Source organism: Silurus aristotelis (assembly GCF_946808225.1).
Source record: "Silurus aristotelis genome assembly, chromosome: 12".
Lineage (NCBI taxonomy): Eukaryota > Metazoa > Chordata > Actinopteri > Siluriformes > Siluridae > Silurus > Silurus aristotelis.
Window position 1 is genome coordinate 20,159,252 of NC_139585.1, and position 24,331 is coordinate 20,183,582.

The 24,331-nt window shown below is 39.1% G+C and overlaps 2 protein-coding genes across 18 annotated transcripts in view; one reads left to right on the top strand and one right to left on the bottom strand.

Moving 5' to 3' along the window:
- The window catches only part of tanc2b (tetratricopeptide repeat, ankyrin repeat and coiled-coil containing 2b), a 188,437-nt gene extending 172,949 nt beyond the window's left edge, over positions 1-15,488 (top strand). For all 16 annotated transcript variants that reach the window (XM_083555684.1, XM_083555676.1, XM_083555691.1 and 13 more), the window contains 9 exons: positions 1,905-1,998; positions 2,077-2,210; positions 2,508-2,631; positions 3,521-3,696; positions 4,058-4,190; positions 9,545-9,636; positions 9,726-9,872; positions 10,491-10,591; positions 10,906-15,488. In XM_083555684.1, coding sequence (XP_083411810.1) covers positions 1,905-1,998; positions 2,077-2,210; positions 2,508-2,631; positions 3,521-3,696; positions 4,058-4,190; positions 9,545-9,636; positions 9,726-9,872; positions 10,491-10,591; positions 10,906-12,961 — 3,057 coding nt within the window. In that variant the 3' untranslated portion in view covers positions 12,962-15,488. The remainder of the gene's footprint in view (positions 1-1,904; positions 1,999-2,076; positions 2,211-2,507; positions 2,632-3,520; positions 3,697-4,057; positions 4,191-9,544; positions 9,637-9,725; positions 9,873-10,490; positions 10,592-10,905) is intronic.
- The window catches only part of g6pc3 (glucose-6-phosphatase catalytic subunit 3), a 269,889-nt gene extending 246,291 nt beyond the window's left edge, over positions 1-23,598 (bottom strand). Inside the window, exons 1-6 of one of the 2 annotated variants that reach the window (XR_014535963.1) lie at positions 22,911-23,598; positions 21,495-21,601; positions 20,513-20,603; positions 20,273-20,391; positions 18,579-18,720; positions 17,576-18,122 (exon numbers count right to left, since the gene is read on the bottom strand). Coding sequence is in view for 1 of the 2 variants with exons in the window: in XM_083555753.1 (XP_083411879.1) it covers positions 17,780-18,122; positions 18,579-18,720; positions 20,273-20,391; positions 20,513-20,603; positions 21,495-21,601; positions 22,911-23,128 (1,020 nt within the window). In the remaining variant the exon portion in view is untranslated. Of the gene's footprint in view, positions 1-16,113; positions 18,123-18,578; positions 18,721-20,272; positions 20,392-20,512; positions 20,604-21,494; positions 21,602-22,910 lie in introns of those variants that run through there. The other variant, XM_083555753.1, reaches the window with a different exon arrangement.
- Positions 23,599-24,331: the final 733 nt, after the last annotated feature.

The following is a 24,331-nucleotide window of genomic DNA, read 5'->3' on the forward strand; positions in this document are numbered from 1 at the left end:
AGGGGACCCCTGCAACTAGGGTTCTGTACATTGTGTGTGCTTTTGTATCTTATTTATACATACATAATTTCTACATTGTCCAAGTACAAATCCCATCAAACTGGTTCTTTGCAAATTATTGTAAAATTATATTAGTTTGCCTTGTATTTCGGAAGATAATTGCTGGGTTTCTTTAGACTGAACAGTTCCACTATCTCTCGATGTTCCTAATACCCTTTGCCTTATCTTGGTGTGCCCTGTTTTTTCAGGCTTTTATCGCCACTATTTGGTGAATGTTCAGCTTCTACAGCTTCTCTTGTGTTAGATGTTCATGCATTAATCTTTTCGTTAATCTTCTTGTTAGATGTATATATGCATTAATTCACAAAGAGGTGGACGAATGAGAAATGCATTAGCTAGACCACGGAGAAAGTGAAAGCTCCAAAGTGCATAATACTCGTCTAGTGTCATACTTGTCTAGAATTCTGATTAATTGGGCTAAACCGTGGCAAGTATTTAAAGTAAAAAAAAAAATGACAGATTAATTATATGAGTTAAAACAGATGCTGGAAAATTAGCAATGCTTTAATCCCTGGGTGGATGACTTTATCGTCAGACTTTATCCTTTCTTGATAATGTCTCTGGTGAAGAAGCTAGGGCCGGCGCTAGCTATAGGCAGAGTCAGCAATTGCCTAGGGCCTCAAGCTTTAATGGGGGCCTCCATAACCCTAACACCTATACACTAGTTCAACAATCGAGACAGGCAGCTTAAGAAAAGGCTCTTTATAAATTGGATATAAATAACTGTCACTTACCTGAAGTGGAAGCAACAGTTTAATGTAAGTTCCCAACATCTGAATGCATTTAGGTAGCGCCCAAACGAATGCATCCCTTTAAGGTTGCTCAGTGAGAAGCTGTCATCATGAATTTATTATTGTAATGTAATACTAAAATAAACGGCGTCTTATTCTGTCACGTCAGCACTATTTAAAGATGGATTATTCTTTGGAGTTCAAAACAGGTTCATTCGGGGTTCATAACAGTGTGAGCGGCGTGACAACATAAAAAATGATAAAGAAAAAGTAAAAGTTTTTCAATAAAAACAGCAATCGCAGATGCTAGATAAAAATGACATTTACCCCATTTTACTGTAAAGGGTACGCAAAAATTTTCATTATTCCAAACAGTGGGTAAGTGTGTTACTGTAAATACATTTTACAAATTGCTGAATGTCCTGGGTGATTTAGTGTCTGTGTGTTATTTATAATACAATTTGAATCTTAAACCTACTAAAGCATTTTAAAATAATGAAAAAACATTATTAAAGCAAATTATTATTTTACAGTGTAACCTAGCTAATGGCATGTCATGGCCAAGAAATGCAGAAGACTATACCTGGTTAGGGGCTTTACTGTTGACTGTCTAAATCAGAGTTCAAAAGATTGTCTAGTATCTTTTAAAGATATAGAAGAAATAGAGGCTACAAGCATAGTCTAAAATAATAGGATAAAAAAAAAAAAAAAAAGATTTTAAACATATGGCAATAAGAATAAAGTCTGTGAATAGTCAATAAATGTATTTAACTAAATAGTATGTCACTTATGGAGGTCCCCTGGTGGTCTAGTGGTTAAGATGCAGCGCTCTCACTGCTGTGACCCGGGTTTGATCCCCGGTCAGGGAACCATCCCCAGCCGCTCTCAGTGCCGGTCCCAAGCCCGGTTAAATTGGGGAGGGTTGCGTTAGGAAGGGCATCCAGTGTAAAAACATGTGCCAAATCGAACGCACGGAGGATCCGCTGTGGCGACCCCTAACGGGAGAAGCCGAAAGAAAGTTTTTTTAGTATGTCACTTATGGCAATCCTAAGTGACTGTTTCATGGTCATAGGTCATAATTGACTTGTTTGTGTTACTTGTTGTTTTTTTTAGATTGTGTCCTACCTGCTGGATCTTCCTGACACAGAAAAAGACGCTACACAATATGCTCAGATGAACAACTATGACACTTTGTGGGGCGAAACAGGTAAATGGAGTAACACCTAAGCTTTGCAGTATTGTATGTGTAACCCATGTGACTTACACTCTTTTATTTAACCTTCAGCGCTGACGGCAGCAGCAGGCCGAGGAAAGCTAGACGTTTGCCGGATGTTGCTGGAGCAAGGCTCTGCAGCAGCTCAGCCAAACCGGAGAGGAGTCGTACCTCTCTTCAGCTCTGTAAGCCAAGGACACTGGCAGGTACATAAGCAGGCATTTCTCTCTTTCTTCTGGATTGAAAGATAGTCATGCGTCATTCTTTTTTCTATGTCTCTCAATCATAAAATATGGATATAATTATATCTGTGGCTAATAATTTAAATTCTTGAATCTGGTTAACTAGAATCTTGCAAAGGAAATCATTGCCACATTTAAAGCATTCTTTTAGGTTATAGTGTCTAGCATGAATTTATTAATTTCAAAGAAATTCACTGATCTGGTAAAGCTTGGTGAAATTCATATTTCAGTTGTTTATAACCTGTATAATCTCTGTAACAGATTGTGGACTTGCTGCTCACTCACGGAGCAGACGTAAACATGGTTGATAAACAAGGACGGACTCCGCTAATGATGGCCGCTTCCGAGGGCCACATAGAAACAGTGGAGTACCTTCTGGCTCAAGGTGAGAGACACAACAAATCGACTGTGTAAAAACTAATGAGCTGTTAAATGAACAACTGTTCTATAGAACAACAAAACACTAAACCACAACAAAACCAACTATTTGAACCACATCTGCTTTAAAAGTTTATGTACTCAGTTTTTGTGATTCTGAACATTATTCGTGCTCAGTTTTCCTTCTCTTTCATTTACCAGGTTGAGATTTGAAGCTTGGTAAATCTAAATAATTATATTTGGAGACTGGAGACGAAAACCATGCCTCTTTGTAAATGAATGTTCATTTAAATGAATGTTATGTATTGTTGTTGTGGTGTGTCACGAGGTGAGCACATAACAGTAATTCCTCTAAAGTCTCATTGTTCTAGTTTCTAAAATTCTATATTAAATGTAATATCTGGAATATATTGCGGTATGGTTGGATTTTATTATTATAATAACCAGGTTACATAACAGCTCCTAGGTTTCTGTGTTTAATTCAGAGTTTTGTTTACCACCTTTGTGGAGTTAATGTGATCATGTTCTCATGGGTTTCCTCAGGGTTTTCCAGTTTTCTCCAAACTTCCAAACCTTAGTCCCCTAGATATACCCTAGATATATTGGCAAATGTAAATTGCTCCTAGGTATGAAAGCAAGTCTGTTTTGTTGTGTGCATATCAATGGTGCTATTTGAGGAACTAGTTTTTTTATTTAGTATGTGTTCGCACCTTGTGCTCAGTATTTCTGGGATAGATATGGATTCAGGGCGAGTTAAGGTACCATGATGGAGGGGTCCTCAGGCTTCCTGCACTAAGAAAGTTGATGGGAAGATATCGCACATACACTGCATTTACACAGAGACTTTACCTCATATAATTTCGCAGACTAACTGTTAAATGTATTCTCTTCTGCAGGTGCTTCCATGCCCATAACAGATAAAGAAGGACTTACGGCACTAAGCTGGGCATGTCTGAAGGGACATTTGCCTGTAGTCCGATGTCTGGTGGAACGAGGTGCGGCTACTGATCATGCAGATAAGAACGGACGCACACCCCTTGACCTGGCTGCCTTTTATGGAGATGCAGAAGTTGTGAGTGTCTATGTTTTAAGACAAGATTTGGAAAATGTTTGCCCTTTTCCAAAGAGCCACAGGCTCCCATAGTTGTGCCCAGTGGTGTAGAATTGTTGGGAGGTGAGAGGTATAGCATACTTTCTAGCCTGTAAATCCCAGCAACAATTCTGTGAGGCAATAGCATTTTACTCTGAGTGTATTAGACCGCCCTATGCAGAAAATATTGTTGTCCTACTAGTCCTCACAATCTACAGAATGTACTGTAGCGGTCATTTGATGGGTAAAAGTATGTAGGAAGTTAACAAATTGGTTATGAAATATACCAGCATTAAGGGATAACTTTTTATATTGATATGACTTGTCTTTGTTTTTCTTTTAGGTTCAGTTTCTTGTTGATCAGGGTGCTTTGATTGAGCACGTGGACTATAGTGGGATGCGTCCACTGGACCGGGCTGTGGGCTGCCGCAACACATCGGTGGTGATGGCTCTCCTCAAGAAAGGAGCTAAGATCGGTATGAAGAAGGGAGGAGATAAGTCTGTGATCTAAAACTGACAGCAGTTATAAAAGCCACTGCACATGTATAAACAATATGCTTATTTATTAACCATTGTCTTCGAAAAGAGTTACAAAAAATTCAGTCCAGTCTAGGCTTGTGGTAGTGTTACGTTACTGTTGGTTTGATAGTGACATGCAGACTAGTGATGGGTTGTTTCGTTCATTTTTAACAATACTTTAATGTAACACAAAAGTCCGAGTTGTTTGTTCTTTTATCACAAGACGCTATGCAGTGCAATACACAGGAAGCAAAATTGAGAAGTTTATCTCTCGGCTCTTCTAGCCCGAGTCATTCGTTCTTTTATCACATGAAATGATCCTAACTATAGTCAAAGTTCATGTATGCAGACGTGTTGGGGGATCTTCTTATTGAAAATGTAGCATATTTTATTTCTGATCAAAGGAACGAAATGAGCTAAATGACTCAAAAAAGATTTTTTTTATTTTGATGAACGAGATTTAAAGAACCAAGTCACTAAAATGATTCGATCTTCCCATCACTAATGCAGACATGCAGCAAATCATGTGTTCGTAGATTTAAGCGTGTCTGACTGCTCCTCTGCTGCCCCCTACAGTGTACACTGTGTGACTGCAGGTGTCTCTGTGTATGTGTTCTCTGCAGCTCAGTTTCTGCTGTCGCATGAATGTGGTTTTCTATGTATGAATGTGGCTCTGTAGCGTTGTTACAGCTGCTCGTGGTTTTCTGGTTATTATAAAACCACAATGACTGACTTATTTTTATAATGACTTTGATGATTAGTCTTTCTGTTGTCCTATTGTTCTTACTCTGATATACAGAGTACAGCTGGGTACAATACCACAAATCAAAATAGTTGAGACTGTGAGTGACACCATGTCATTAAAATATTATATATATATATATATATATATATATATATATATATATATATATATATATATATATATATATATATATATATATATACACACACGCACGGTGGTGGACGAAGTAGACAAAGCAGGTACTTGATTAAAAGTAAGGTATACAGTAGGTAAAATATTACGCCAGTAAAATGATCCCTTTAAACTTTCACTTGAGTAAAAGTATAAAAGTATTTGCCTTCAAGACTCTTTGCTTAATCAACTCAGTTTATGTGAAAGACTCTAATGTTACTTTTAGCACACCAATCTATCAATAATGTTATTAATGAGTTAATCACTTATTAATATCTAATAAATTATCATGAGCCCAAAACCTTCTTTTCAACGACTTAAAAAAAAAATTGCGCAAATAAGGCCATGGCTGCTTTGGCAAGTTAGTGTCAGGAGTTTCTTCCATCATTTATTCCTTTCAAAATGTTCTGCTTGATGTTGAACTGATGCTTAACTGTATGTTCGTGCTAAGTAGATACCACCAAGGGGCAATGGTGGTTCCAGCTTGAATGATGCCCTGGGTGAACATGCAATGTTACCCAACGTCTCCCCATTGATTAGTTTCAGCTTTGAAAAGCTCCTCTCTGCGTCAGCTACAGTCACTGCATGAGTAAGACGTTTTCAGAGCTGAATTTAATTTAGAAACACCACCCTTAGTGCATTTATTGCACAATTAAATACAAGTCATTTTGCACAATTGATCAAACTCTCAGAACCAAGAACCATAAAACTCCTTGGCTTTTTGGCATAAGACACATACAACATCTATATTTTTATCATACAAGTCTAAGTAAATTAGCCTTTTTTTTTTAGCTGGACTGGAGTTTCCCATTATTGAACTCAGTTCAGGACCTTTTCAGTACAGAAAACCTTTATGACATCACCTCAATTAAAGGTAACCAAATCAATAAGTGCTATTTTACCTACAATCCAACTAGACTGTACTTGTTTTGTTGCTACACACATAATGTTATGCAAGCTAAAATAAATGTTGTGCTCTATGCGTAAAAGCATAACAGGCAACACTGCATAAGCTAAGTGCTATACAGTTATTACCCTATTGCATGAAATGCATTTCCCCCTACTGCTTTCCTTTTTTTTTTCCCAGAATTGGGCTCCTGAGGGTTTAGACCTTTTTTTTCATCCATAATTGTAATTTGGGTTTAGCTCTCTTTACTGATATGACGTCACCCAGCCCCCGCCTCTCTTTTCTGCATGTGTGAGTGAGAAGGAACTTCTCCGGGCAGTGGGTGACTCGATATAATAATTGATGCGACCGTGCAAATGTGCGGTAAACATGAATACATACATACATACATACATAAATACATTGAAATTCCATTGCCTTTTTTTTTGGACACCCCGTGCTGCCTAAATCTGCCACTGACAAACGCCAATCAAAACCAGTTTAAAACAGAGCGCACGCTCAACCCTTATTGGCTTGCTGCGTGTTTGACCAGTTTTTAATTTTAATCCACTCATAAATAAAATGGAACGACTGATTTTGCAAAATAAAGTTGAGTAATAAGCAAGATATATGACTTTGAAATGTAGTTAAGTTAAAGTAAAAGTCTCCCCAAACAGATAACAGTAAAGTACAAGTACATTAAAAAAAACTACTTAAATACAGTAACAAATTACATTTACTTTGTTACTGTCCACCACTGTGTGTGTGTGTGTGTGTGTGTGTGTGTGTGTGTGTGTGTATATATAAATATATATATATATATATATATATATATATATATATATATATATATATATATATATATATATATATATATATATATATATATATATATATATACAGTGAGGAAAATAAGTATTTGAACACCCTGCTATTTTGCAAGTTCTTCCACTTAGAAATCATGGAGGGGTCTGAAATTGTCATCGTAGGTGCATGTCCACTGTGAGAGACATAATCTAAAAAAAAAAAATCCAGAAATGACACTGTATGATATTTTAACAATTTATTTGTATGATACAGCTGCAAATAAGTATTTGAACACCTGAGAAAGTCAATGTTCATATTTGGTACAGTAGCCTTTGTTTGCAATTACAGAGGTCAAATGTTTCCTGTAGTTTTTCACCAGGTTTGCACACACTGCAGGAGGGATTTTGGCCCACTCCTCCACACAGATCTTCTCTAGATCAGTCAGGTTTCTGGCCTGTCGCTAAGAAACACGGAGTTTGAGCTCCCTTCAAAGATTCTCTATTGGGTTTAGGTCTGGAGACTGGCTAGGCCACGCCAGAACCTTGATATGCTTCTTACAGGGCCACTCCTTGGTTATCCTGGCTGTGTGCTTCGGGTCATTGTCATGTTGGAAGACCCAGCCCCGACCCATCTTCAATGCTCTAACTGAGGGAAAATCTCGCAATACATGGCCTTGGTCATCCTCTCCTTAATACAGTGCAGTCGCCCTGTCCCATGTGCAGAAAAACACCCCAAAAGTATGATGCTACCACCCCATGCTTCACAGTGGGGATCGTGTTCTTGGGATGGTACTCATCATTCTTCTTCCTCCAAACACGTTTAGTGGAATTATGACCCAAAAGTTCTATTTTGGTCTCATCTGACCACATGACTTTCTCCCATGACTCCTCTGGATCATCCAAATGGTCATTGGCAAACTTAAAACGTGCCTGGACATGTGCTGGTTTAAGCAGGGGAACCTTCCATGCCATGCATGATTTCAAACCATGATGTCTTAGTGTATTACCAACAGTAACCTTGGAAACGGTGGTCCCAGCTCTTTTCAGGTCATTGACCAGCTCCTCCCGTGTAGTTCTGGGCTGATTTCTCACTTTCCTTAGGATCATTGAGACCCCTCGAGGTGAGATCTTGCATGGAGCCCCAGTCCAAGGGCGATTGACAGTCATGTTTAGCTTCTTCCATTTTCTAATGATTGCTCCAACAGTGGACCTTTTTCACCAAGCTGTTGGCAATTTCCCCGTAGCCCTTTCCAGCCTTGTGGAGGTGTACAATTTTGTCTCTAGTGTCTTTGGACAGCTCTTTGGTCTTGGCCATGTTAGTAGTTGGATTCTTACTGATTGTATGGGGTGGACAGGTGTCTTTATGCAGCTAACGACCTCAAACAGGTGCATGTAATTTAGGATAATAAATGTAGTGGAGGTCTTTGAGGGTCAGAATTCTAGCTGATAGACAGGTGTTCAAATACTTATTTGCAGCTGTATCATACAAATAAATAGTTTAAAAATCATACATTGTGATTTCTGGATTTTTTTTATTTTAGATTATGTCTCTCACAGTGGACATGCACCTACGATGACAATTTCAGACCCCTCCATGATTTCTAAGTGGGGAGAACTTGCAAAATAGCAGGGTGTTTAAATAATTATTTTCCTCACTGTATATATGAGCAATGAAGTACTTTAAATTTGACCCTGTACTTGGTTAAGCTTAAGCAGAAATGTAGCTTCTATTCTTCCCAGCTTTCTTTCGCCAGTTATTGTTGCTGGTTGTGTTTGTTGTCCTTCTTACATTTTCTTTTTGTTTTGAATTTACTTTTGGCTGGAGCTCTTGTTCCCTGCCTCTCACTGCTACTTCTTTTTGTGTTTTCCTCTCTCACACGTCCACAACCACCAACATCTTTCTCTTTTCTCTCTCTCTCGATCTTTTACTCACCTACACACCTGCACACGTCTCCTCTAAACTCCTTCCCTTGACTCACTCTGATTCGGCCGCTCACTCCATTTCACATTTCCTTGCCTATGCTCCCTCGCTCACGTCCTATGACACCCTGACCTCTGGCTGCAGGATGTCAGACCTTGCCAAGTCGGCACAAAGGAGGTAACCGTCATGCGGACGTCGACTCTTCATATCCCAACAGGCTTTTTATAGCTTCTTATCTTTCTGGTGTTTTGGTGTCCTTTGTTTTGTGGTTATAGGCTTTCACTGTAGTAAAACCTAGAATTATCCTTAGGATCATCTGACAGTTTGCCTGTGTGTCAGTTTATCCCCAGTCTATTTGTCTGTTTGCAGTCTCCATCTGCTTTATTTTTTTCTCATACTGCAAGAGTATGAGAAATTTTCTTGTATTTTCTTGTGGATACAACTCATCATACATTATACACCATTTGGTTTATCATCATTTGATAAAAAAAAATTAAAAAAAATAAATGATACGGGAACTCATTCGGTGTTCAGTGTTTTGTTGATGCGTATTTTCAGTTTTTCTATGTATTGTCAAGAGATTACAAGCTAGGTATTTCCAAAGAAAAATTGGTGCTATTCAGAAGACATTTGTCTTTTTTTTTCCATCTTGTGTCTGGTTGTCCGTTTCGATTGTCCATATTGTTTTACACTTTCCTTAGAACACCGTCTTCTCCCTATCTTGCTCCCTTTCAAACAGTTAACTCTTTATTTTTACCCATCATGCATCCTGGTGATCTTAGGTCCAGCCACATGGGCAATGGCAACCTCAAAACCAGACATCATGATGATCCTGCTCAGGAAACTTATCGAGGAAGGGGACGGCTTCTACAAGGTCAGATTTTTGCGTCACCTAAACCTTAGGGGAGCTTTTAGGACAGATCTGTAATCCATTTCTCTAACAAGAATTTGTATGTTATACAGAAAGGCAAAGTGAAGGAAGCGGCACAGCGTTATCAATATGCCTTAAAGAAGTTCCCCCGTGAAGGCTTCAGTGAAGATCTGAAGGCCTTTCGAGAGCTCAAAGTCTCGCTTTTTCTTAACCTCTCCCGCTGTCGCAGGAAAATGAATGTGAGTATTTAATAGACTGTGTTTTAACGTCGTGATAAATTGGTTCTAAATTGATCTTAGCGAACACAACAAAAAAGCAAAGTTACAGCTGCACTACATTCCTTTAGAAGAAACAGCTGAAAAGATGTTAACATCTTTTAAATAGCAAAATGTTTTGTCTGTTTTTGAATTTGATTGATCCCTGTGGATATTATTCCATACCTAGGTAACAAGGTATATTCATTTCTTTTCATTTGTTAATAATTCTGGAGTTGACTGTATTAAATAGCCTGGACAAGTGCAATAATCCAGTAAACTTAAAAAAAAATAGAAATAAAAAAAAAAAAAAAATATATATATATATATATATATATATATATATATATATATATATATATATATATATATATATATATATATATATATATATATTCATGTACCCTGTGTGACCTGTTTTGGAATGAGGTGGTACAGTAGATCAAAACCCCTCATCTTTTTGCCTAACAATAGAACAGATAACATTTGAGGCCCAGCAGTACATTAAGGTGCACAATTATCAGAAAGCATACAGCTCATGCTGATTGTTTTATGTAGGTAAATGTCTTAATCTTTCTCATCATTCCCTGCTGTGTCTCCAAGGACTTTGGAATGGCAGAAGAGTTCGCTACCAAAGCTTTAGAGCTGAAACCCAAATCTCATGAGGCATACTATGCTAGAGCCCGAGCTAAACGCAGCAGCAGGTAGGATATGTTTTATCATTTTATTTCTTATGAAAAGCACTTAAACATCAGTTTAGAAATAATATTGTGGGCACGCTTTTGCTGCAGCATGTTAAAAGGTAGCATGTGGCATGTTCAAATTTCTTTCAAGAAATACAAATAAATTAAAGCCACTGTAGTCCGATTGAAATTGAAATAGTGAGTAGGTTTTACCCTGACTTTCTAACACTAAAACCTGTTAACATAGTCTACATGCTCTTTTCTTGGTGTCACATGTTTTCTATGCCTATTTTTAAAATACCGTCTAAATTTTTACCGTTCATTTTGCAATGCAGGCAATTTTCTGAGGCTCTGGAGGACCTTAGAGAAGCCATAAAACTGTGTCCTAACAATCGTGAGATTGTGCGCCTCTTGCAGCGTGTGGAGGAAGAATGCAGGCGAGTTACCCAAACAGAGGAGCCTGAGCTTGAGCCGCCACCATCCCCACCTCCATCCCCTCTACCTGTGGAAGAAGAAGAAGAGCCACCTCATCATACTCCACCCCCAGAACCCCGACTGGATGATATGGAACCTGTGCAAGATCTTTTCGAAGATGATGACTTTTTGGAACAGGAACTGGAGGGCATGTCTATTGGCCTTCCCCCTGAATGCATGAATCCATCCAGCCTCCAAATTATCCACAGCCCACCTCTATCTCCTGTTGCTCTAACAGGAGGCCAAGCCTTCGAGTTCCACCCAAGCTCTTCTTCAATGTCATCTCCAACTCGCCAAAGCTACCAATCAACCTCACCTTGTGTCTCTCCTACACATCAGAATTCTCATTATCGACATAGTCCCCCACACACTTCTCCTGCCCATCAAGCTTCCTACCGCTTTAGCCCTCCACCTATGGGTAGTGGAGGTCAGGGGATGGATTATCAGAGTCCTCCACCTTCCCCTCTTCGTCGCACAGCACCATACAGATCCAGCCCCCCCTTGGAGAGTGTGTGTCTCTACCGTTCCCAGTCAGGATCTCCAGTCCGCTACCAGCAGGATCCTTTGCCTAGTCGCCCTAAATCACCTCTATCCAAGATGACCAGTCAACGCTCCTTTCAGCTCCAGTCGCAGCAGTCTCAGTGCTCCCAGTCCTCCCAGCACCACCAAGCCCAGGGCCTCCGATTGCAGCCCTCTGTGGCTCAGATTGTACGCACCAACCAGCCCGGGAGTGGCATCTATGGCCAACTTGCCCACCCACTCAGCAGCAGGTACCAGGGCAGTTCCATGGACATAGACCGAGAAAGAGAGCGGGAGGCCCGTCTTGTATACCAGCCCTCATTGGATGGAAGGTCCATGTCTCAGGTACCGTCCAGTCTGAATGTGGGTGCTCTATGCCAGCACGGAGGACGAGGTGGGTCTGGAGGAGTACTCGAATCTGGAGTGGGAAAAGATGAAGTGCCTCAGCGCCCTGCCTCAGCCTACCGCTCTGCAACTGGAGGTCCGGGAGGAATGCGCTTTAGCCAGACACCTCAAATCAGCCGCAGCCAGTCTGCTGCATACTACCCTGTCTCTAAGCATGAGTTGGAGAGAGCTGCAGCAGCATCCTCCATGTCCCCATGTCAGTTAGGCTCACCTGAGATCCCACATCTGGTGCGTCGGCCCATCAGTGCAAACACGGGTGATCTGAAACCGCACATGTCCACCCCTAGACCCCTAATCCACTCTCAGAGTGTGGGTTTGCGCTTCTCACCATCCAGCAGCAATATCTCCTCAGGCTCTGGTCCCAATCTAGCCTCTGGTTTTAGGCCTTCGTCCTCCATGGCCCAGATGGAGATCCCCCTACAGGTGGCATACGAACGCAGCTTCGATGAGCCATCCTCACTCTCACCCTCACAAAGCGGCCTGTATCCCAGCGAGCCAGCCCGCTCCAGGACAACGCCCTTCATGGGCGTCATCGACAAGACCGCACGGACTCAGCAGCAGTACTTGCACCAGCCTTCTCGCGCATGGCCAGTCTCATCTCTGGACAATGTTATCACCAGCCCTACGTCACCAGGGAACCTGATTCACCAGGCATCTACAGCCTCCTCCTACAGCCCACCCACCTCGTTAGGTAACATTGCCTACTACAACAAGACCAACAATGCCCAAAATGGCCACATGCTGGAGGATGAGTACTATAGCCAGCCACAGCCCTCATCTCTGGGCAAGTTGGCAAATGGAGGGGCCCGTGACAGGGATCTCCTGGAGCGGGTGAGTCAGGTGCCCACATACCAGGATGTGAAGGTGGCACGGACAATGCCCGTGTCGCAGGCGTACCAGGAAAATATGTACCGCCAGCTCTCTCGTGATACCAGGCAAGGCCCCACCTCACCCATTAAACCAAAGAGACCCTTTGTGGAATCAAATGTGTAACAAGGCCAGTATAGTGTAATGGATGTGTGCTAAAGGAGTGAGTGTGTGTTTAAATGTGCTGGTGGTTCAATGAAAAATATTGAAAAATAACTAGAAAATATGACCTTTTTTGAAACTCTACTAATCCAGGGAGGGTAATGTTGATAAATTGCAACTTCATGAAAGAAACTGCTAATGCCTTGATCTGTGCCTGCTTCTGGTATACTTGAGGCATAAGCTTTAACGCTAGAGCAAAAGACTTGAGGCACTTGGACTTCGAATTCCATGAATATGATACTACTGAATGTTCTTTAAAGCTCTGCACATTATGTGAAGCACATTTCTGAACCTTCCCTGAATTGAAGCAACAAACATGCATATGCACACACGCACACACACACAAACACACACGTGCACACACAGACACACACACACACACACACAGACACACACACACACACACACACAAACACACACACACAGCTTGACAAACAGTGTGTGTCTTGCCGTTATTATCCCACATGAGTGTGAGTGAGCATCGTGAACAACAACGTGTGAGTCACAAACTGTTCATGAATTCAAATGCTTAAATCATTTCCTCTCTCTAGTAGGCGATTCTAAACAGGACTCCTAGGCCTTCCAGAGTATATAACGTTGGATTATTCGATGCTGTTTAATAAAAAAAAAAAAAAAAAAGCTGTAGTTGCAGAATAAACACAAAGGAATATTTATACCTGAGTTCGATAATGTACAAATCAAAGCATAAACCTAGTTTCTGTGTTCGTTTTATTTTAAGTTATCTTTATTTTTGTATCTTTTTTGTCAGGAGAACATATTTTCGACAAAAAAAAAAAACGCAGATTCAAAGTTTATGGATTTAGAGAGGGGAATGTACAAACTTTTAGAACACTGTTGTTCAAAAGCTTACATGAGCTTTATCCTTGTTCTTCAATAGCCTCATTTTCATACATATAAATGACTATCATATATAGAAATGACCTGAATGGAGAATACATTAGAACTGTAACGTTGACGAAATCCGTGGTCAAGTGATCATGAGTTCATTTTGTTTTTATTGCAGTTACTGATAAGGCTGAAAAACCGTCTTGCACCTTTTTTAATCAACTGACGCATTTATGTAAATTAGATCTCTCTCTGTCCTCAAAGTTTGTACATGGACTTCTTCACATATAAAAGGATGTTTCAGGGGTGTTGAATAATTGATGGTAGTTCCTTTTTTTTTTTTTTTTTTTAAACAGTTTGAACAGTTACAGTATTGTTCTAAAATATAAAAAGCATTAGTATATTTAGCTATAGTATCTTTGTTTAAACATTTCAGTGACAATATTTGTTTTTTTTCGCTGCACTGTATGCCCATGAAAGCTCTGAAGAAAAAAAAAAGCACTTTATTAATTTTATTCTGACGATGGGAACTCATACAGTAAGGCATGGGAAATGGTTCATTTGGATTTCAAAACTACTAACAAACTTAGAGTGAACACTGGACTATTATTTGTGAATTAGTTGTCCTACTAGAAAATCGAAATAGCAGTCCTTGTTATTGGTGCAATCTGTTTACTTTTTCTTTTACAAAGCTAAAGACTAAGCAGTAAAAAAGAGTGAAACTATGTTTTTAAAAAGCTATGAAAACATGTATATAATAGCCTTTATAGAGCGCACTGTATGTGCTGTATATACTGGCCAAATGTGTTTATGCGTAACCAATTCATAACTATTTCTCTATAGCGAATTCTTCACTTGTTGCAGGGTTATGGCTAACGGCAATGAGACAAAGGAATAACAGGGTCCAGTATGTTGAGATGAATAAATAAAGCAAATATCAAGTATGGGGGGAAAAAAGACAGGTGTCCAAGGTTTGGTAGCATTCGGAAACCAGAAGATTTTTCGTATGAAATCCGAAACTCCAAGAACAGTTCAAGACAAGTTTTCATAAACGCTCTTTGCAGTAGAATGCAATATAGCCAGCGTGCAGTGTTCAAACTGTCTATGTGACACATTCTCCATAGTGGACTCAGACAGCCTCTGTCTTGAGTAAGCCTAAGCATTTTAAATATCTATGCCCATAACCCTTCATCACTTCTCATGCAGGACTAATTGATAAAGCTCAAGAAGCCAAAACGATTCATCAAATAAAAGGGCAACAAAGGACTACTAAGGTCTGTTTCTATAAGAAGGAATAGTTGAATCAGTGTAGATTCTTTTGCTGTAAATACAGATGCATGTTCAAGATCTTTAGCCACCCCTCAGCTCGTGTGCACACGCTGAAGTGTACCTGATGTATATCTCAAATGAAGCTGGTGCCCAAATACTTCATTCAGTCTCTCATTTTTTCCAATCATTGATTAGCGAACACACTACTGACCTCTTAGGAGTTGAACTGGGCTTTTTTTTTGTTAGTTTAAATTGCATTTAAGTTCGTATTACTGTACTTGCTTGCCGCGCTGAGTTCTCTTGTCTGTAAATGTGAGCTTTCAGAGCGCTGTGACAAAGTTCTATGACTACAATAAAACAGAATGTGTTTTTATCATGCTGGAATCTGTGATTCATAACCAACACTGTGTCTGAAATCTTTGTCATATTTCTCTGTATAAACTGGACAGCTGGACGAATACCTGCTGACTTGAGTGTGCATTAAATATCATTTATCATTTACATATGTACACTTCAGTACTCACCCTTATTGAAATTCTTAGTGAATTAACAGTTATGGTGTTATATTGGTAGTGGACATGGTGGATTTCTTTATTTAATTCTAGACGTTTGTTTGTTTTTTTCCTTTAATGATTCATTCCAACAATGAAATACTTTTTTTTCCTTCACAGTTTTGTTGAGAAAGTAAGCAACACTTCAAGAACTTTAAGATCTAATAAAAATAGTGTAATGACTGGAATATTGTTTGTGATTTAGTCAGATTGAGCACTGAGTCAAAAAATGTCTACCCAATGAGTTGTCTACAACTGGATTATGATTAAGCACTGAGTCAAAAAAAAAAAAAAAAAAAAAAAAAAAGGTCTTTGCTAGAGGTATGCTTGAATGGTTACAAGCAGGTGAAGGGGCAATTACTTCATTGGATTGAGCATTATCATTAACATGTGGTTTTCATTCGGTGCTCACTGTTTCAGCTGGTAAACAATGATCAGCGGTACAAGTAGCCAGATGGACCCAGTGGGAGGCAGTTTATTTTTAGTCGCATCAGTACATGTGAAAGCACAGTCTTACCTAAGCACCTTATTGTTATCACACATAATGCCACAAAAACTGAATGAGTCCTAGCGCAGGAGAATCTTTTATGTTGCAAGCTCTTCTTTATGTATATTTCAAAGTTAAATTAAAGGTTGGATAAAAGAAATTCGGCAGATGAATGGGCAGACAAAGCAGCCACAGATAAATAAATTGGGAGATTAACAGTACCTTCTAGTTATCCTGAAGAAACAATCAAGCTGTTGCGATAAAACCGCACCGACAATAACATCAGCTCTAATGCTGAAAATATTTGACGTAAGAATAGTGGCAAACTGAGGGAAGAATGACTTACCTTTTTCAGATATACCTTGCAGTAGCACTCCTAGTGTCCACTTTCTAGTGGACATTCTTAAGTCTTACAGATGCTGCCATCATTTGTAAGATAAATAAAAATAAAAATAAAATTAATATTTAAATGCTATTCAAAAGTGATACAGTACTATTGAGACATTTGTAAAGGATATTGGATCCTCCTTAATGCATTTTTTAAACATCTTTGTATTCTTATGTTGGTGATGTTCATATCCACACCCCTGATTCTCAAGTGGCTCAATTCTCAATTAAATAATATCCTTAATTCCCAATTCCACTACTCTTTCCCATAACTTCATGGTGTGACTGATCAACTTAATTCCCCTGTAGTTACTGCAGGTCTGCACATCTCCCTTATTCTTAAAGATCGGTACACTCCTTCTCCATTCCTCAGGCATCCTCTCACCTTCCAAAATCTTGTGGAACAACACAGTTAAAAATGCTCATTCTTTTAAAAAACAGGAAAATAGAAGATTTTTACAGTAAACTTTTGAAGCATGAACAGAAAACATGTATTAAATAGCAATAATGGAATTCTGTACACAGTACTTGAATTGTTGAACGTTCCATCTATTGCCAGGTCTTATTTTCAAACAGATAAACAGATTTTGCATACAAATTTACTGCCAGAATTAATGATAGCATCATCAACCCTTACGGCCACAAAAAAAAAAAAAAAAAAAAAACATCCCCACAGCACCAATGTTCCACAAAAGTTCATAGTGATATATTGCACATGCTGATGTTATTCATTTGCATGTCAGAAGAAAGTTTGGCTTTGGTCTCACTTGACTGCAACATTCGATGGAATTCAGAAGCGGTTCATTGTGTGCTCTTTTATAAAGGGCTTCTTGTTTGTAACACTCCATTGAAGTTGCCATAGTTTTAAATCCAAATAAATCCAGTAGTTAATTTGCTCCAACAAACAAACTCAACCTGTAAACCCCATCAAGGTGGACAACCAAACACTTTTGGTATAGAAGCAAATACATATTAATACAAGAGAAAATCAGGACAGTCATATGAAAATCTGTCGATCTTCTCAATATGGAATGATACCTGTTTTGGATGAAAAATAAAAGTCTGAATACAGACAGAATGGTTATAAGACGAACATTTTCTCTGTCATCTGTACATTTTAGGTGGTATTATAACCTATGACAACTATTATGACAGTCCTGGCACAGCCATTTAATTATACACTTTCCTCAATGGCTATTTTTGACTTTATCCCAGGATTAAAAGTCAATCTGGTTAATCCTCTCAGTCCTTCTTGGGCTTGGCTGTGAGTAGATGCACCAGGCCAGGTATCAGCACCATCACTACCTGAGGCACTATGACATATTTGAGGAAAAAGAGTGAGTAAAAGAGCAGGGCTGGAACTGTAGGTAGCGGAAACCGGCTCACATGGTACAGGGCCATGGAGGACAATGCTATGCAGAGGGTCTTCGATACCCAGGGTAGTGCGAATCCTCCTGGCTTCCAGAACTGGGCAAGCCCCAGGCCGAGTAAAGCACCAGCATCACGACTTAGAGAAGAGAAGGGATTCGTGTCCATGCGAACCCACTCAGACTTAGAGCACCACCTCTTGGCCAATGCAACAGACCTAGAGTTCATTCAAAAGTGCAGTGGTTCAGAAGCTACATCACTGAGGTTGCTGATCATGAAAAGTACAAATTTCAGAAACAAAAAGACTCGATAATGACAACAAATCATGGTTAATATGTTGTTCAGTTGTTTAAGAGCTGATCATATCTGTTCAAATCATACAATATTCTGACAAAAGTATTACGACACCTGACCTTTCCTGCCATATGTGGTTCTCAACCCTACTGAACACCTTTGTCACCAATTCGAAAATTAAACTATATTATTCAGTATTAAATAAAAAAGCATAACAAATATAACCTACTTATAGGCAACAGCTAAAACTCAGCCATGTAAATCAGGAAACCTCCTCTTCTTCCTCAGGTTAGTTTTTGTTTTGTTTCATTGGATGTTGATTGCAACTCATAGTGTTTCTTTCCTTAATACGCAACGTGAAGAACAATGTTGGACTTACCAGGTGAGGTCGATGCCAACAATTTCCAGTCCAGCATGCATGAGCAGCGTTCCAAACAGCAAAGCCATGCTGGAGCACAGGAAGAACAGCAGGGGGCGACGATCTGGCACTGTGCGATTTAAAAACACTCCCAGCGCAATGCCTGAAAAAGCCCAATGACACATTCAACCAAATGTTTATACCAGGGGTGTCCAATCTTATCTTCAAAAGACTGGTAGGGTTTCAGGATTCTATTCCAAGCAAACCACAGCTGCCACAGCTGATGGCCTATTGAAAGCCAAGATCAACTAATTAAACCGGTAGAATCAGCTGTGGCTTTTGCTTGATAGGAATGAAACCCTGCACCCACAGTGGCTCTTTGTGGATATGATTGGGAAACCTGGCTTATACCATACAGGTGTTGTCCAAGTGTGTTTTTCACCTAATCTTAAAAAGCTTTCATTGTGTGGTGTGTAAAGCCATCTCACATATTTTAGAAGATTTTATGTGATTGAATTCTTGAATCAGAAGGTGTGGATTAATTTTTTTATAACATCTGCTCTCACTGTAGAAGTACTGTAGTTTATAATAATGTTTTTAAACAAAGATAAACTGATTGAGTGAAGTTATAAAGAATATACATTAATATGCATAATTATACATCAAAAGGTAGTATTTTAAAAATAAATGCCCTGATATTTTTTCTTTTTCCTTCTTTGCTCTTCATATCAAGAAACAATAGGAAACAGGTTTACAGCTAAGACTTGGTGGGACTCAGATATTGCATGAAGTAGTTCATGTTCAGTCTGTCCTAGACACAGTTTGTTTCAGATGAAATTGATATATAATGTATACTGAACTAAACTAAGACCAAAATTAAACCCAATATTGACTTTCAGTGTAAAAGAAGCCCTGACCCTCTTCATCACATGAACTGGTCATGTCCCATTCTTGGGACCTTCTGGCAGTCACTCCTTGAATTCTTTGTTTCTTAATTTTTTTAAGCACACATTTTATGCCCTGCCCTTTTGTTCTCTAAAGTTTTAGTTTGGTCTGGTCTCCCTCCTGGTGATATCTTCAGCTTATATTCGCAGAAGATGAATCTTACACTCAAAACTTATGTGCAAAGTTTTCAACACATCTAAGGGCCTTTTTATTTTATTTTTTTATTCTTTTAAAATTGATTGCTTCGACGTTTCCAACATCCCTTTGATTCCTCACAATTAGTTCTTCCTTGTGCATTCTCTTACGTTTTTCAAATGTATGTTTTACTTGTTTGAGTTTTACATTCAGTTTACTTATGTATTTATCTGGTATTTATTTGGAAGTTACCTTTTTTCTTTCCTTGATTATGTATATCTCTGTTTTTTGTACATACTGTATGTGCATATGTATGTTTAGATTTTGTATTTTGCTTGTTCATTATTGATTGATCTACTTTAATTTAATCTTCCTTCTGCATTGTCATTCTTAAATTTGGTTCTCCATAAATAATATAACCAATTTCTAATCCTAAAATACTCCTGGTTCACACCAGACTGTAAATTACTGTCATGTGACAGCACGGCCTCTCACCTTTAAGTTATAAAATCATTACATGGTATCATTCTTGTTTTTTAATCAATGAAAATGAGTTATTGTTGATGTATTATTGGGGCAAAAAACAAATTTGTAAAGACTATATAATACATGATAATGTGAGCTTGAGCACTGACCTGTCAGAATGCCGGCAATGACCTGGTGTGGAAAATGAGCCAAAATGAAGACCCGAGACAGACCGACTGCTCCCAGCAACAGCGTGTAGAAAATGTAAGGCATCGCAGTGAGTATCTTACTGTATAAAGCAGAGTACATGTTAGAAATAAAAACTTGTGTTCGGTATATCTTTGACACGTACACCATCCCACGATGCAGGAAAACATCCGGAATATAAATCCGGCTATATTCTGACTAACCTGCCAAAGCTAGAATGAAGAAAAGAGGCCAGGGCCGACACCACCACCCACCAAACTGCAGCAGTGACCATGGCGTGGCCTGAGGGACTACCTGAAAAGTGTAACAGTGAGTTATAAATATGCAAGAGCCATTTGGTTCTAATTAATACATGGATGAAAAATCACGGTATTTGGAACAATTCTGACGAACTCTTCATAACCCTCTGTCAGTGATTTACCTTTTTTTTTTTTTTATTATTATTATTATTATTCACAAAAACTTGAAATAAACATGACCAATCTGTTGTTTGCTAAACTGCTAAACTGACACGTTTATGTTGCTACACCTTCCGTTACCACATCAGAAAGATTTGTCCATTTCTATCCAAACGGATGCTTGTTTAATTGCTTGTGATTTCAAAACTGCACTACTGCTACCTGCTTGGCAGCTGTACAACTTATTCAAAACCTTCCCAAATTCTCCTGCACCACCCTATTGCTACGCTCCCTCCACTGGCTTCCCACATCAGAATTAAAACACTGACGCCTGCCTACAAAGTCAAAATCAGCTTGGCACCCCACAATGCACCACGCTCTTGCTAAATCTCTAGCACTGCTCTGCTGATCCCACCTTCATACAGGGTACAAGAAAGACATGAATCTCCTGGGTAGCACCTAGGTGGTGGAATAAACTTCATCTAGATGTGCGAGTCACCTGCAGTCTTCAAATGACGTTTAAAGACCTACCTGTTCCAGAAGTGATTATTGTGTGTGTGTTGATTATATTCCCCTTCCCAACAAAGATTTTATATGAGTGTTGTCTAAGATCATCAGCTAATGAATCAGTATCAAGAGGAATTTATCGATAAAGATTTTTAAATACGTCTGTAAGTCGCTCTGGATTTATGTCAAATGCCATAAATGTAAAAAAATGTGTTAAATAAAAATTTAACAAAACCCCTAAACACACAACAATAATAAATGTTTTCTTTAGTTTCCTAACCTGGTCCTGTCTCACAGGTGGACTGGAACTGCTGGATTGAAGGGCTGTTTTTGTCATATAAACCCGACTGGCCAATCCACCAGTACGGCCTTTCCCCAAACAACACCCTATAAAAGTAACAACACAGGACAGGAGGAGAGAATTAACACTAGAGCTGAGAGGATATAACTGAATATTTTACATGGGAGTGATAAAACATGACAAGATCTGAAATATTTCATTTATTTAAAAAAAAAGGACATGCTAAAGTTATGTTTATAATTATATTAAAGCGAATGTTGTTGTAATTATTCAACATGGATGAAGAACAAGTGATTGAGTTTTACATGGAGAGATGATTGTGACGAGCAAATAAGATGATTACTTATTCAAATTCAACCAGTGTCAAGGTCACAGCAAGGTCAAATGTGTCTTAAATAGTCTTCAAGACCTTTTTTTAATCACTGTCTACACATCTTTTCACCACTTTTAGAAAAGTGGTCACTCAATGGCTAAGGCTGTGAGATCTGCTTGGAAAGTTGGGAGTTCAAGCCAAAGCAATGCCAAACTTCTACTGTTGGGCCCTTAAGCAAGGCCCCTAAACCTCTATGGTCCAAGAATGCTGTCCACACCCTCTGTTCTGACACCAGGTTTCTAAATCAAGAACTCAAGTCACTATTTACTAATCTTTTCACCACTTTTAGAATTATGGTAGCGTATATTTTAATGGTGATTAAGGCTCCGGTGTGTGCTGGGAAGGTTGAGGGTTCAAGCTTCCACTGTTGAGCCCTTAAGCAAAACCCTTAACCCTTTGTATCACAGCTGGCCCTCTGCTCCTACCCCAAGTTTCTATCAAGATGTTAAATGCCACAAAATAATTTCACTGTACTGTAATTTGACCGGTAAAAGAATACCCCCCCCCCCCCCCATCGCTCCATTCTTCCACCTATCCATCAAGACGTCTGTCTGAGATTATCATCAGTGTTTTATCAGACGAATGACTGCTAAAATGTTTACAAGATTTATATGAAATTAGGGACGGTGCTGTGAGGATTGGGCAGCAGTCGAAGGCGGGGGCCTGCTTAGACTGCTGCCCCCGCGACCCGAATTACGGATAAGCGGAAGAAAATGAATGAATGAATGAATATGAAATTAGAACTGTAACCAGCAGATGATGAGCTTCATGAGCATGAGCTGATACAATTCTGGACTCGATTTCGAAGTCAAGGTCATGGCACGTTCAAAAGTCTGAAATAACTTTCTTCCTGTGACAATCTGTAGCATCATCATTATTATTATTATTATTATTATTATTATTTGGAGTGATTCTTTTGTTGTGAGTGATGAGAAGCTCGATAATTGTTGCGAAATGCTTCACATCTTTCCTCCAACAGGTCATTACATGTTTGAAAACCACTAAATTAAGGAATTTATTACCATTTAAAAACAAGATTAAGCCACTCCGACACCGCAGCCACCCAGAGGATGGCGATGGCGGTTCGTCTGTGCACGTAGAAAACGGTTGGGAAAATGAGCAGAAACGCCGCTTTTGGGTCTCCCATATGAGTAGCGAGCAGCCAGAAAGATTCATAATTTCTCGTTTCGGACTGAAGCAGCTCAGCCATCCAAATACCCTGAGTGTACACTGTCTCCATTTTAGCGAAACCCACTTATTAGCATCAGATCGCAGAACAGCTGTGATGCTGCTAGCTAGCTGGCGTGCTACGTGGAGTAGCTGGAGCCGGCGGAAGTACGAGTGTAGTACAGGTAAAGATTCAGCGCCGTACACCGCTACAAAAAATTAAATAAAATGTAAACAATAATAATAATAATCCGGAAACATCCTGACAGCAGCTGCTAAACAGAATTCACTGCCAGAAGAAACTGGTGTCAGAGTTACAGTCATCACAGGTATACTGTTTCGTTACGGATGCCGGCATGGGACCTAAAAAGCAAAAACGCGGAGAACAAAAAATTTCCATGAAAATGAGCACAGCCATGTGCAATAAGTGGTCTTTTCCTTTATAACACCGATTTTAAACATGCACAATTCTTTGTTGCTGTCTCACAGCTCCATTGTCCCAAAATCAATCATGAGCTCAGGTCCACATGTTCTCCTTGTACCCATATTGGTTTATACTGGGTTCTCTGGTTTCCTCCCAACTCCCCAAAGACATGAGTATACATGAGTATGTATGCTCATGGATGTGTGCACGATCCCATGTGATGAATTTATTCTCAGCTTTCATTAAACAGTGTTCCCAGGATACTCCAGAATCCTCTATGGCTCTGTCCATCATAAATGTGATACTCACAAAAACAAAAATAAATGAAAGTAAACAGAACCCTGCAATTAAAATGTGCTGAATCCTTTCCTAGAACCTAACTAACCTTTCCTAGAACTTTTCTGAGAGAAACATTTTAACACTTGCTTTCACATAGACATTCTCACATTCACCTGTCTCACAACAGGTTTTGTTGTTCATTTTAAAACATTGATTTACTGCCCTACAATATTTCCTATCCTGATTTTATGTGTATGTTATTATATTATGGAAGGACCTATGGTTGAGTCAAGCTAATTATGCGCATAGAAATGTATACTAGTGAAGGACAAATAGCCTGAACAAAAGATGAGTATAGCTGCAGACAGGTAGTTACAGGAAAGTTTTACTGGTTGTGGATGTGTAAATTCAGTTTTGAGCACCACCAGTGTCTCGACAACTGTCTAAATATTTGCTCGGAATAAAAGCATTACCCAAAAAAAAAGATTAAATAAATAAACAAAAAATTGTGAAATGGGCAGTTTTTTAGTGTAGTTGCTTTCAAATTATATTAGGGCTTATATGTTTATACAC